Source organism: Phocoena phocoena, chromosome 12, assembly GCF_963924675.1.
Source record: "Phocoena phocoena chromosome 12, mPhoPho1.1, whole genome shotgun sequence".
Classification (NCBI taxonomy): Eukaryota; Metazoa; Chordata; class Mammalia; order Artiodactyla; family Phocoenidae; genus Phocoena; species Phocoena phocoena.
Window position 1 is genome coordinate 73254467 of NC_089230.1, and position 14944 is coordinate 73269410.

The 14944-nt window shown below is 39.1% G+C and overlaps 1 protein-coding gene across 5 annotated transcripts in view; it reads right to left on the reverse strand.

Annotated features, from left to right (window-relative positions):
• Nucleotides 1-14944, reverse strand: part of DOP1A (DOP1 leucine zipper like protein A) — an 86506-nt gene that overhangs the window by 39339 nt on the left and 32223 nt on the right. For 3 of the 5 annotated variants that reach the window (XM_065888484.1, XM_065888483.1, XM_065888482.1), the window contains exons 12-15: nt 14858-14887; nt 14313-14546; nt 1007-1628; nt 112-386 (exon numbers count right to left, since the gene is read on the reverse strand). In XM_065888484.1, the coding sequence (XP_065744556.1) occupies nt 112-386; nt 1007-1628; nt 14313-14546; nt 14858-14887 (1161 nt within the window). The remainder of the gene's footprint in view (nt 1-111; nt 387-1006; nt 1629-14312; nt 14547-14857; nt 14888-14944) is intronic. The other 2 variants (XM_065888485.1, XM_065888486.1) reach the window with 1 other exon arrangement.

The following is a 14944-nucleotide window of genomic DNA, read 5'->3' on the forward strand; positions in this document are numbered from 1 at the left end:
GGTATGATATTAAGAGGTGTTTAATTAAGCCTGATTACCTTCTTTAAAATCTCTGCTATGCAAATTAGCTCAAGTATCATCTTAGTCATGAATGTATTTCTTAGGGCTCACCTTGAAAAATTCAGTCTTCTCAGCTATATATCTCAGATTGCCCGGAGTGAGGGGAGGTCTAATAACCACAGCTACTCTTCCCTGGTTTGGACTTAAGGGTTGTGCAGGCTCCACACTGTTGATGTTTTCCCCAGTGACCATGGCCACCGACTGAGTCAATCCTACCAGATCCATCACTAGTGAAATCGCAGCGCTCTGCACACTGCAATCACTTGCTTGGCTGCAAGCGGTCATCAGTGTCTGGAGCCACAGTGGAGGCTGCACGTGCTCCCAGTCTGAAACGAAAGCCGGAAGCCAACACGGTCCATCACACTGAACCTTTCACGCACACTCTATCTTCCAAGTTAATTTCAAAACACAAAGCACTTCTACCAAATAACTTTAGGCCTTGCTCGGTGAACAAAACCATGGTTTCTCACTTAGACTAGAGCTTCAATAAAATAAAGCAGCAACAGGAATTTCATAAAAATTTTTAAATATGTATTTGTCTTATGCAAGTCATACAAGCTATTTTCTGTCCTAAAAAAAGTTTAGTAATCAATTAACATTATGTAGTACTCACTGTACTATGTGTGTGTACCATGTATGTGTGTGTGTATGTCTGTGTGTGTGTGTATATATATATATATATAAAAAAATAAAAATTTAAATGAAGGTAATCACATATGATGCTAGTCATAATAAAGGAAATCAGGAAATTTTCCAACATATCAATCTCCCCATAATGACAGTATTTCATTGAAAAAAAAATCTATAAATTAAAATAAAAGTTTTAAAAATTAAGAGGCTAAAAGAAATCCCAGTTTTAATATCTGAGTGTTCCTTAAAATAAAGGAGGAGGGGAAAGCATGCCATAAAAAATATTTTTAAATAAATAAAACAGAGATGACCTTACCAGTCTCTGATTTTTCAGAACATAACTCTGAGGTATGGTTCCCCTCAGCAATGTAAACTGGGAAGCTTGAGCACTCCAGGAAGAGCTGACAGGCAGCAAGGAAGGCAGAAAGGTATTCTTTTGAAGTTTTTTGTTTACTTATGTTTCTCTCTTTTACACCACCATGGGAATCCCTGTCCCAGTCTGAAGTCTCTCCTAGCTCTCGACTAAGATCCCCTTGATGCTCTGTAGCCAAAGCCTGAGAGAAAGAGTTACTCTGAATGATGTAGAGGTTGATAAGTCTGGTGAGAAACTGTTGGACATACTCCAAGCAGCACTGCATTGCAGTTTTTTGCGCTGTCTTCCCACTTTGGGGTGCTGTCCCCTGAGTGACTATGGAAGGGGGCTGGATGATGGTTTCTTCAGATCCCACAGTGGAGGCCGTTTCTGTTTCAGATGATGTGCTACCAATTGGGATGGCAACTGCCTCCGGTCCCTCACTCAGTTCTCTGTCGATGTCATCAGTTCGGTCTGCTTGATATTGTATGAACTCAGTGAATCCACTCTCTGAGGAGCGACTACTTGGTGGATTTTCTCCATCTTCAAACACTTCAGTAGGATTTTCAAGAGAAACTGATAATACCTGGTAGAGTGTAAAAAGAGCAGAAGGCTGAGTAACTAAATGTATTATATTAGAAATTAAAATTAAAAAGTCACATTTTGAAAGAAGTCAGCTTTAGATTTGACTTATTCACAACCTAATTCACGTTTCACAACTTTATCTATCTATCTATCCATCTATCTATATATATATATTTTTTTTTTTTTTTGCGGTATGTGAGCCTCTCACTGTGTGGCCTCTCCCGTTGCGGAGCACAGGCTCTGGACGCACAGGCTCAGTGACCATGGCTCACGGGTCCAGCCGCTCCGCGGCATGTGGGATCTTCCCGGACCAGGGCATGAGCCCGCATCGCCTGCATCAGCAGGCGGACTTTCAACCACTGCGCCACCAGGGAAGCCCTAATCTATATATTTGGTTGAATCTTAAAAAAAGAGTTTCTACAATTGATTCACATATCTATGCTAATAGGAAATACTGATATGGTTCTAATTAATATATTAATATAAAGCTATTCAATAAATATTTATTATTTGCTATATGCATAACTTAAGCTTAGGTTCTTGAGGACAAAATACGTATATGTAAAACTCTCTAGGATCTACATCCTTGTTTTCAAACTACTAATAATTTATTCAATCTACTTCATGAAATCACTTTCCTAACGTCTAAACAATGCATGGAATGAGACATGTAAGGTTAAAAAAATGACATTTTAAAAACTAGAAATAGGGTGACCTTCAAAATGGCAGAGAAGACATGGAGATAACTTTCCTCCCCACAAATGCATCATAAATACATCTACATGTGGGAACAACTCCTACAGAACACCTACTGACCGCTGGCAGGAGACCTCAGACCTCCCAAAAGGCAAGAAACCCCCACGTACCTGGGTAGGGGAAAAGAAAGAATAAACAGAGACAAAAGAATAGGGACGGGACCTGCACCTCTGGGAGGGAGCTGTGAAGGAGGAAAGGTTTCCACACATTAGGAAGCCCCTTCGTGGGTGGAGACTGTGGGTGGCAGAGGGGGAAGCTTCGGAGCCACGGAGGAGATCGCAGCCACAGGGGTGCGGAGGGCAAAGCGAAGAGATTCTCGCACAGAGGATCAGTGCCGATCGGCACTCACCAGCCCGAGAGGCTTGTCTGCTCACCGGCCGGGGCGGGCGGGGGCTGGAAGCTGAGGCTCGGGCTTCGGAGGTCGGATCCCAGGGAGAGGACTGGGGTTGGCTGCCTGAACACAGCCTGAAGGGGGTTAGTGCACCACAGCTAGCCAGGAGGGACTCCGGGAAAAAGTCTGGACCTGCCCAAGAGGCAACAAACCATTGTTTCGGGGTGCGCAAGGAGAGGGGATTCAGAGCACCGTCTAAATGAGCTCCAGAGAAGGGCGGCGCGAGCCACAGCTATCAGCGCAGACCCCGAGACGGGAATGAGACGCTAAGGCTGCTGCTGCCGCCACCAAGAAGCCTGTGTGCGAGCACAGATCACTGTCCACACCTTCCCTCCCGGGAGCCTGTGCAGCCCGCCACGGCCAGGGTCCCGGGATCCAGGGACAACTCCCCCGGGAGAACACACAGCGCGCCTCAGGCTGCTGCAACGTCACGCTGGCCTCTGCCGCCGCAGGCCCACCCCGCTCTCCGTGCCCCTCCCACCCCCGGCCTGAGTGAGCCAGAGCCCCCGAATCAGCAGCTCCTTTAACCCCGTCCTGTCTGAGCGAAGAACAGGCGCCCTCCTGTGACCTGCATGCAGAGGCGGAGCCAAATCCAAAGCTGAACCCCGGGAGCTGTGCGAACAAAGAAGACAAAGGGAAATCTCTCCAGGCAGCCTCAGGAGCAGCGGATTAAAGCTCCACAATCAACTTGATGTACCTGCATCTCTGGAATACCTGAATAGACAACGAATCATCCCAAATTGAGGAGGTGGACTTTGGGATCAACTGTAGACTTGGGGTTTGCTTTCTGCATCTAATTTGTTTCCAGTTTTATGTTTATTTTATTTTAGTGTTTAGAGTTTATTATCATTGGTAGATTTGTTTGTTTTTTGGTTTGGTTGCTCTCTTCTCTTTTCCTTTTTTTATTACTTTTTAATATTTTTATTAATTTTTTATTTTAATAACTTTATTTTATTCTTTCTTTCTTTTCTTTCTCCCTTTGCTTCTGAGCCAAGTGGCTGACAGGGTCTTAGCGCTCCGGCCAAGGGTCAGGCCTGAGCCTCTGAGGTGGGAGAGCTGAGTTCAGGATGCTGGTCCACCAGAGACCTCCCAGTCCCACATAATATTAAACAGCGAAAGCTCTTCCAGAGATTTCCATCTCAACGCTACGACCCAGCTCCACACAATGACCACCAAGCTCCGGTGATGGACACCCGAAGCCAAACAACTAGCAAGACAGGAAACCAACCCCACCCATTAGCAGAGAGGCTGCCTAAAATCATACTAAGTCCACAGACACCCCAAAACACACTGCCGGACATGGTCCTGCCCACCAGGAAGACAAGACCCAGCCTCATCCACCAGAACACAGGCACCAGTCCCCCCCACCAGGAAGCCTATGCAACCCACAGAAACAACCCTACCCATTGGGGGTAGATACCAAAAAAAACGGGAACTATGAACCTGCAGCCTGTGAAAAGGAGATCCCAAACACAGCAAGTGAAGCAAAATAAGAAGACAGAGAAATACAAAGCAGATGAAGGAACAAGGTAAAAACCCACCAGACTGAACAAATGAAGAAGAAATAGGCAGTCTACCTGAAAAAGAATTCAGAGTAATGATAGTAAAGATGATCCAGAATATTGGAAATAGAAGGGAGAAAATACAAGAAGTGTTGAACAAGAACCTAGAAGAACTAAACAGCAAACTAACAATGATGAATAACACAATAAATGAAATTAAAAATTCTCTACAAGGAATCAATAGCAGAATAACTGAAGCATAAGAATGGATAAGTGACCTGGCAGATACAATAGTGGAAACAACTACAGCAGAGCAGAATAAAGAAAAAAGAATGAAAAGAATTGAGGACAGTCTCAGAGACCCCTGGCACAACATTAAACACACCAACATTCGAATTATAGGAGTCCCTGAAGAAGAGAAAAAGAAAGGGATTGAGAAAATATTTGAAGAGATTATAGGTGAAAACTTCCCTAATATGGGAAAGGAAATAGTCAACCAAGTCCAAGAAGTGCAGAGAGTCCCACACAGGATAATCCAAGGAGAAACACACCAAGACACATATTAATCAAACTATCAAAAATTAAATACAAAGAAAAAATATTAAAAGCAGCAAGGGAAAAGCAACAAATAACACAGAAGGGAATCCCCATAAGGTTAATAGCTGATCTTTCAGCAAAAACTCTGCAAGCCAGAAGGGAGGGACACGACATATTTAAAGTGATGGAAGGGAAAAACCTACAACCAAGATTACTCTACCCAGCAAGGATCCCATTCAGATTCGATGGAGAAATTAAAACCTTTACAGACAAGCAAAAGCAAAGAGAATTCAGCACCACCAAACCAGCTTTACAACAAATGCTAAAGGAACTTCTCTAGGCAGGAAACCAAAGAATAGGAAAAGACCTACAATAACAAAGCCAAAACAAAAAAGAAAATGGTAATAGGAATATACATATCAATAATTATCTTAAATGTAAATGGATAAAATGCTCCAACTAAAAGACATAGACTAGCTGAATGGATACAAAAATAAGACCCATATATATGCTGTCTACAAGAGACCCACTTCAGACCTAGGGACACATACAGACTGAAAGTGAGGGGATGGAAAAAGATATTCCATGCAAATGGAAATCAAAAGAAAGCTGGAGTAGCAATTCTCATATCAGACAAAATAGACTTTAAAATAAAGACTATTAGAAGAGACAAAGAAGGACACTACATAATGATCAAGGGATCGATCCAAGAAGAAGATATAACAATTGTAAATATTTATGCACCCAACATAGGATAGGAGCACCTCAATACATAAGGCAAATGCTAACAACCATAAAAGGGGAAATCGACAGTAACACATTCATAGTAGGGGACTTTAACACCCCACTTTCACCAATGGACAGATCATCCAAAATGAAAATAAATAAGGAAACACAAGCTTTAAATGATGCGTTAAACAAGATGGACTTAATTGATATTTATAGGACATTCCATTCAAAAACAACAGAATACAATTTCTTCTCAAGTGCTCATGGAACATTCTCCAGGATAGAGCATATCCTGGGTCACGAATCAAGCCTTGGTAAATATAAGAAAGTTGAAATTGTATCAAGTATCTTTTCTGACCACAATGATATGAGAATACATATCAATTACAGAAAAAAATCTGTAAGAAGTACAAACACATGGAGGTTAACATTGTGCTACTAAATAACCAAGAGGTCACTGAAGAAATCAAAGAGGAAATCAAAAAATACCTAGAAACAAATGACAATGAAAACACTATGACCCAAAACCTATGGGATGCAGCAAAAGCAGTTCTAAGAGGGAAGTCTATAGCAATACAATCCTACCCTAAGAAACAAGAAACATCTCAAATAAATAACCTAAACTTACACCTAAAGCAATTAGAGAAAAAAGAACAAAAAACCCCCAAAGTTAGCAGAAGGAAAGAAATCATAAAGATCATATCAGAAGTAAATGAAAAAGAAGTGAAGGAAACAATAGCAAAGATCAATAAAACTATAAGTTGGTTCTTTGAGAAGATAAACAAAATTGATAAACCATTAGCCAGATGCATCAAGAAAAAAAGGGAGAAGACTCAAATCAACAGAATTAGAAATGAAAAAGGAGAAGTACAGAAGTAACAACTGACACTGCAAAACTACAAAGGATCATCAGAGATTACCACAAGCAACTATATGCCAATAAAACGGACAACTGGAAGAAATGGACCAATTCTTAGAAAAGCACAACCTTCCGAGACTGAACCAGGAAGAAATAAAAAATATAAACAGACCAATCACAAGCACTGAAATTGACACAGTGATTAAAAATCTTCCAGCAGGGCTTCCCTGGTGGCGCAGTGGTTGAGAGTACGCCTGCTGATGCAGGGGACACGGGTTCGTGCCCTGGTCCGGGAAGATCCCACATGCCGCGGAGCGGCTGGGCCCGTGCGCCATGGCCACTGAGTCTGGGCGTCCGGAGCCTGTGCTCCGCAACGGGAGAGGCCACAACCGTGAGAGGCCCGCGTACCGCAAAAAAAAAAAAAAATCTTCCAGCCGACAAAAGCCCAGGACCAGATGACTTCACAGGTGAATTCTATCAAACATTTACAGAAGAGCTAACACCTATCCTTCTCAAACTCTTCCAAAATATAGCAGAGAACGGAACACTCCCAAACTCATTCTACGAGGTCACCATCACCCTGATAGCAAAACCAGACAAAGATGTCACAAAGAAAGAAAACTACAGGCCAATATCACTGATGAACATAGATGCAAAAATCCAACAAAATACTAACAACCAGAATGCAACAGCATATTAAAAGGATCATACACCATGATCAAGTGGGGTTTATCCCAGGAATGCAAGGATTCTTCAATATATACAAATCAATCAACCTGATACACCATATTAACAAAATGAAGGATAAAACCATATGATAATCTCAACAGATGCAGAAAAAGCTTTTGACAAAATGCAACACCCATTTATGATAAAAAAAAACCTCCAGAAAACAGGCACAGAGGGAACTTACCTCAACATAATAAAGGCCATATATGACAAACCCACAGCCAACACTGTTCTCAATGGTGAAAAACTGAAACCTTTTCCACTAAGATTAGGAGCAAGACAAGGTTGCCCACTCTCACCACTATTATTCAAAATAGTTTTGGAAGTTTAAGCCACAGCAGAGAAGAAAAAGAAATAAAAGGAACCCAAATTGGAAACGAAGAAGTAAAGCTGTCACTGTTTGCAGATGACATGATACTACACATAAAGAATCCTAAAGATGCTACCAGAAAACTACTACAGCTAATCAATGAATTTGATAGAGTAGCAGGATACAAAATTAATGCACAGAAATATCTTGCATTCCTATACACTAATGATGAAAAACCTGAAAGTGAAATTAAGAAAACACTCCCATTTACCACTGCAACAAAAAGAATAAAATATATATGAATAAACCTACCTAAGGAGACAAAAAACCTGTATGCAGAAAATTATAAGACACTGATGAAAGAAATTAAAGATGATGCAAACAGATGGAGAGACATACCATGTTCTTAGATTGGAAGAATCAACATTGTGAAAATCACTCTACTACCCAAAGCAATCTACAGATACAATGCAATCCCTATCAAACTACCAATGGCATTTTTCACAGAACTATAACAAAAAATTTCACAATTTGTATGGAAACACAAAAGACCCTGAATAGCCAAAGCAATCTTGAGAAAGAAAAACAGAGCTGGAGGAATCAGGCTCCTGGACTTCAGACTATACTACGAAGCTACAGTAATCAAGACAATACACTACTGGCACAAAAAGAGAAATATAGATCAATGGAACAGGATAGAAAGCGCAGAGGTAAACACGCGCACATATGGTCACCTTATCTTTAATAAAGGAGACAAGAATATACAACGGAGAAAAGACAGCCTCTTCAATAAGCGGTGCTGGGAAAACTGGACAGCTACATTTAAAAGAATGAAATTAGAACACTCCCTAGCACCAAACACAAAAATAAACTCAAAATGGATTAAAGACCTAAATGTAAGGCCAGACACTATAAAAGTCCTAGAGGAAAACATAGGCAGAACACTCTATGACATAAATCACAGCAAGATCCTTTTTGACCCACCTCCTAGAGGAATGGAAATAAAAACAAAAATAAACAAATGGGACCTAATGAAACTTAAAAGCTTTTGAAAAGCAAAGGAAACCATAAACAAGACGAAAAGACAACCCTCAGAATGGTAGAGGTAGAAAATATGAATCAAAGGACAAAGGATTAATCTCCAAAATTTACAAGCAGCTCATGCAGCTCAATATCAAAAAAACAAACAACCCCATCCAAAAATGGGCAGAAGACCTAAAGAGACATTTCTCCAAAGAAGATATACAGATTGCCAACAAACACATGAAAGGATGCTCAACATCATTAATCATTAGAGAAATGCAAATGAAAACTACAATGAGGTATCACCTCACACCAGTCAGAATGGCCATCATCAAAACATGTACAAACAATACATGCCGGAGAGGTTATGGAGAAAAGGGAACCCTCTTGCACTGTTGGTGGGAGTGTAAATTGATACAGCCACTATGGAGAACAGTATGGAGGTTCCTTAAAAAACTAAAAATAGAACTACCATATGACCCAGCAGTCCCATTACTGGACATATACTCTGAGAGAATCATAATTCAAAAAGAGTCATGTACCACAATGTTCACTGCAGCTCTATTTACAATAGCCAGGACATGGAAGCAACCTAAGTGGCCACTGACAGATGAATAGTTAAAGAAGATGTGGCACATATATACAATGGACTGTTACTCAGCCATAAGAGGAAATGAAATTGAGTTATTTGTAGTGAGGTGGATGGACCTAGAGTCTGTCATGCAGAGTGAAGTAAGTCAGAAAGAGAAAAACAAATACCGTATGCTAACACATATATATGGAATCTAAAAAAAAAAAAAAAGGTTCTGAGGCACCTAGGGGCAGGACAGGTATAGAGACGCAGACATAGAGGATGGACTTGCGGACGCTGGGAGGGGGAGGGGTGGGCTGGGACGAGGTGAGAGAGTGGCATGGACATATATACACTACCAAATGTAAAATAGGTAGCTAATGGGAAGCAGCCGCGTAGCACAGGGAGATCAGCTCGGTGCTTTGTGACTACCTAGAGGGGTGGGATAGGGAGGGTGGGAGGGAGACACAAGAGAGAGGAGAAATGGGGATATATATATATATGTATAGCTGATTCACTCTGTTATACAGCAGAAACTAACACACCATTGTAAAAGAATGATACTCCAATAAAGATGTTAAAACAAAAACAAAAACTCGAAATAAAATCTAATAAGTCTTCTATTTGGGACCGTATGAAGTGAACTTTCTGTCTGAAATATGTGAAGCACTATTTAAGTGTTTGCTATTAAGCTTACATTCTTTCAACAAGCAGTTACTGAACTGACATTATTTCCCACATGAGGTATTTGGAACAAAAGGAACTGTTTATAATCTAGAGGAGAAGAGACAATTACAGTATAAACAAAAAATGAACCAGCTACTGAAGTAGACTAACTTCATCATTATTAACAATAATGATTAACTGTTCCCTCTCTATAAGATAGGATGAGTACAATCATCAAGCATATTTTCTGGCTTAGTTTAAGTAAACAAAAGCTATACATACCACAAACTCCTTAGGTGATTGTGCCAGAGCATAACTTGTACTTGAAGATGATCACTAAAAAGTGATCTTATGGAAGATCACTGAAGATATACACACTAAATGCTCTGGTGCTACAAAGCTGGGCCTCACCTGGTGTTCTCTGCCTCAGTGAATGACACCACCCTTCAACAAAACAGGAAGGCAGAAATCTAGAGGCGATTCTTGGTACCTTCTCCACCTCTCCTCCACACTTTCCTTACATCCATTCCAGTACAGTGGTCAAGAGTGCTGGCCATGAGTCAGCTAAGAGTCTGCCACTTTCCCGCTTGGCAAGTCATCGAACCTCTCTGAACCCTGGCAAGTTACTGAACCTCTCCAAACCTCCTAATCTATGTAACTGAGATGGCAAATTCCCACATTTTACAGTTGCAATGAGGATTAAGTAAGACAGTGTAGAACCTGCCACTTAGTAAACCTTCAATAAATGTTAGTGATCACTCATTACCCTACCAATGCATTACTACAGCTTATTGATTTTTCGTCAATACGTGGCTGATCCGTCCATTTCTGTCTTTACTCCCCCATCTTGTAAGCACATGTTACCACCACCTCTCATCTGCACTACTGCAGGTCTCCTCACATCCATTTCTGTTTCTCAGATCCATACTCCACATTGCAGCCAGAGTAATTTTTCTTTTCTTTTTTTTTTTTTAACACCGTTATTGTAGTATAATTGCTTTACGCTGTTGTGCTAGTTTCTGCTGTATAACAAAGTGAATCAGCTAAACGTATACTTATATCCCCATATCCCCTCCCTCGGACTAATTTTTCAAATACACAAATCTGATTATGTCACTTGCTTCTCTCCCTTCGGTGTCTTCCCATTGCTCTGAAGATAAAGAATAAAAGCCTTAGTACAGTGAAAGGTTCTGTAAGACTTGGCCCCTGCCTACCTCAGCAGCAGCATGTCCCCTCCCTGTCTGCACAGCGCTCCTTTCTGCCTAGAGTCTGCAAATGCTCTTTCCTCTGTCAAGGGCTCTCTTCTTCCTACCTCACCCGCCCAGATTTCTCTAGAGCTTCACTCAAACAATCCGTCCTCAAGAAAGCCTTTCATGGCCCCCAATCTAGGTCTGATCACCCCTTTCCCACATTCCTATCACTCCATTCTTTCCTTCATACATTTATCACAACTATAATTAAATATGCAATTATTTGTTTAGTATATGTCTCCCAAGCAGAAAGAAAGGGCCAGGAAGGGCAAAGTTCACCTAGGTATGCCTAGTTCACTGCTGGATACATAGAGTGGGTGCTGAACAAGGAGAGGTTGTTTTCTCTATTTCAAAGGTAAGAAAACTGAGGCTCAGGGAAGTTCAAAACAAAACTCGCCCAAGGTCACAGCAAATAAACTTAGTAGGTAGAAGAGCTCAGATTAGATGATTCTAAGCTTCATCCTCCTTTCACCACAGCAGATCACTGTCTCTATAACAGCATGAGAACTTTTCACATTAGAATGCCAAAGTTTAGAGGCAACAGAACTGAACTTGTCGATTTTTCTCCTTTGAAATTAATACATTTAAAAAAATAAGTCTTATTTAAATGGTAAAATTGTCATTAGCTTATTATTATTTCTGTATCAATCTTTCTCATATAAGGATTATAAAACAATGGATGATATTACATTAATAGAATTCATGCTATAAATTCAGTTATACCTGCATACATTTATAACAGTTGTATGGTCTATATTATGTAACTATAGTTCAGATTATTTTATAGTAAAATATCTTTCTGAAAATAGAAAGGAATTACATTTGGGTATAGAGATGCAATACACTGATTTTACAAAAATGTACTAAGTGCGTGGAGAAAAAATTAAGATTTATAATTTTTAAAAGAATCCTTCAATTACAATTTCAAAAAAAGGAATACTGAAAATACTCTCAGCTTTCAAATATGATCAGTATTAGACATCTCAGTGAAGATAATACCATTGTGCTTCAGTAAGAAATAGAAAAGAACATAGAAACCCTGGGAACAGGCAGGAAGACCAAAGGGTGAGGGGGGGGAAGCATATCTAAGGTTAATCAACGATTATATTTAAAAAGTGTATTATTTAATTCTTTCATTTAATATGAATGGGTGTTCCCATTTACTTTACCTGTAACCACCGATAAAGTGCCTCCAGATGTTTTCTACATAGTAAATATTCACATATTTGAATATGTTATTGAGAGACTGCTAAGGTCCCTCCCCTACTTTCACTAATCTCATTCAAATAAAAACCAAACCAATAACAGCTAATATCTATTTTAGTTTTATTCCTAAGATCCTAGAGGCATAAATTAAGGAAAAACAGCATAGCAAAATGAACTGTCCAACAACACAATCAATATCTCTCACATATAAATAATAAGCAGGTAGGAAGAAAAATAAGACAAACTAGTTTTAGTTTATGTGGGATAATCCTGGGATATATTTAAATTGTTTGAGGGTAATGTTCATTTCATACATGAAAGGCAATATATTTAGAAGGTCCAAGAAAAAAGTTCTAGGGTTAAGACTTGATGGAAAAGGCTGTATGAGATCATCCTGATAATGTATTTTGCCTGGCTGACAAAATTAAAAAGCAACTGAAAAAGAAGTAAGGGCAACTATACAACCACAGGATTTAGGTAATGACCTTATATGCTAGAAATTTTTAAATCTTGTTTTTGACATAGTGCCCCTGTACCTAAATTCAATGGAATTACATGATTCTGGGAATGTTTTCATTACTAGTTACTAAAAAGTATATGTCATATTATAAACCTGAAAGCTTTTAAATCGCTGAGTTTTCCACACCCATTTCATAGGTATTTAAATATGTTACTAGTGCCAGACATTAAAATTATAGTTGACTCTGAGCAATGAAGGGGTTAGAGGTACCAAACCCCTATACAGTCAAAAATCCACATGTGGGCTTCCCTGGTGGTGCAGTGGTTGAGAGTCCGCCTGCCGATGCAGGGGACACGGGTTCGTGCCCCGGTCCGGGAAGATCCCACATGCCGCGGAGCGGCTGGGCCCGTGAGCCATGGCCGCTGAGCCTGTGCATCCGGAGCCTGTGCTCTGCAACGGGAGAGGCCACAACAGTGAGAGGCCCGTGTACCGTAAAAAAAAAAAAAAAAAAAAAAAAAATCCACATGTAACTTTTGTTACCACCAAAACTTAAGTTCTAAAAGCTTACTGTTGTCTGGAAGCCTTACTGATAACATAAATAATATATTAAAACATATTTTGTATGTTATATGTATATCTATGTATATTTTATGCATTCATGACACACCTAACTTCTTCTTAATTTTTGTGATTTTTCTAGGCTGTGCGGTTTGTCTGAGAGTTCTCTCAAATCTCCAAAAGAGAGTCACAAATCTCCAAAAAATTTTCCAATATATTTATTGAAAAAAAAAAATCCACATATAAGTGGACCCACTCAGTTCAGACCTGTGTTGGTCAAGGGTCAACTGTGTTACAATTCTATTCAACATCATAAAGTAAGCATTAAGAATCTGGAAGACTGAGGAGAGCAAAAAGATTCTGGATTTCAAGGAGAACACGTCAAAAACTTAGTGTATATATATGAAAAGGACCAATAAAGTTTGGATTATAAACCTGCTGTTTAATAGGATAGTTACTAGCAACATGTGGCTATTGAGCTCTTGAAATGTGGCTGATCTGACAAAGAAACTAAATTTTTTAATGCAATTAATTTTAATTAAAATTTTAAAAGTGATCCTTAATTTAGTTCTGAGAAAACTTTTAAGTATGTTTTGAACAACCTGGGTATGAGAATTTAATTTTTTAAATGTAAATTTTATGAAATTAAGTATAGATCAAGTACTTCTAATAAAAATTTAGTATTTGAATGTGCTGTAAGTATAAAATACACAGTGGAATTTTGAAGACAGTACAAAAAAAGAATGCAAAATATCTGACTAGTATTTTTTTATGTTACATCAGTTTTATATTGATTACATGTTGAAATGGTAATATATTACCTCTAATGGGCCAAGTAAAATACAATTAAAATTATTTTCACCTGTTCTATTTTGTTTTTTTTTACTGTAGCTACCAGAAAATTTTAAATTATATATGTTGCTTGTGTTATATTTCTTTTGCAAAGTGTGGATATAGACAGTTAAATTGCACTAGAGCCAAAAAAAAGCCTACAAGACGGTCTACTGGCACAACACTGGGAACTAGGAAAGACTGACAAATATTTAAATGAATATGTGTAAAGTGATGTTAGTTAGAAACTGTTCTGCCTTGAAGAAATATAATTGGTCTAGTACCAAAAATAACAGCAAAACGTTACCTTTTTGTCTTCCCACTCCTTGACTGAGTTGTTCTGCCCATTTGGAAACTGCAACACACCTCCAGTGCTGGCAGATAACAGAGGAGGTTGAACCTTGCTAAGGATCTTTGAGCAGAGCCTGAGAGAATCTGTGAGTTCAGTCAAGTGCAATGTCTGGAGGTGGCTTGTCAGGGCAGATATCATCCTGAGCAGCAACTGGGGCAAGTGTTCTGTCTGGATTTCAATATAAGTCTCCTGAAAATAAAAGCGAAGTGACAGAAGTTTACACAGTGTATAACTCCAAAGTTATGTTACTTAATTTTTAATTTATTAATATATAAGAAAAAGAAATAATTTTACTCATTTTATATGTACCATGCTCTTAATTAACATTGTATGGTCATTTATTATTAATGACGTAAAATTTCTATTCCCAAATTCTCAATTTAAGTACTTCGAAGCATGTACTATAAAAGAACCCCAGTTTTATCTGTTATACTACTGAAATTATAACATAACAAAAGTGAATACAATCAGTTAAAAACAAAACAGGCTGAATGTCATACCTGACACAGCACCCTCATACTTCTAGTAGGCTTCAAAATGAGAAAGCAAAGAATTGAGGAGAGAAAAGGGGAAAAGATTTCCAACAG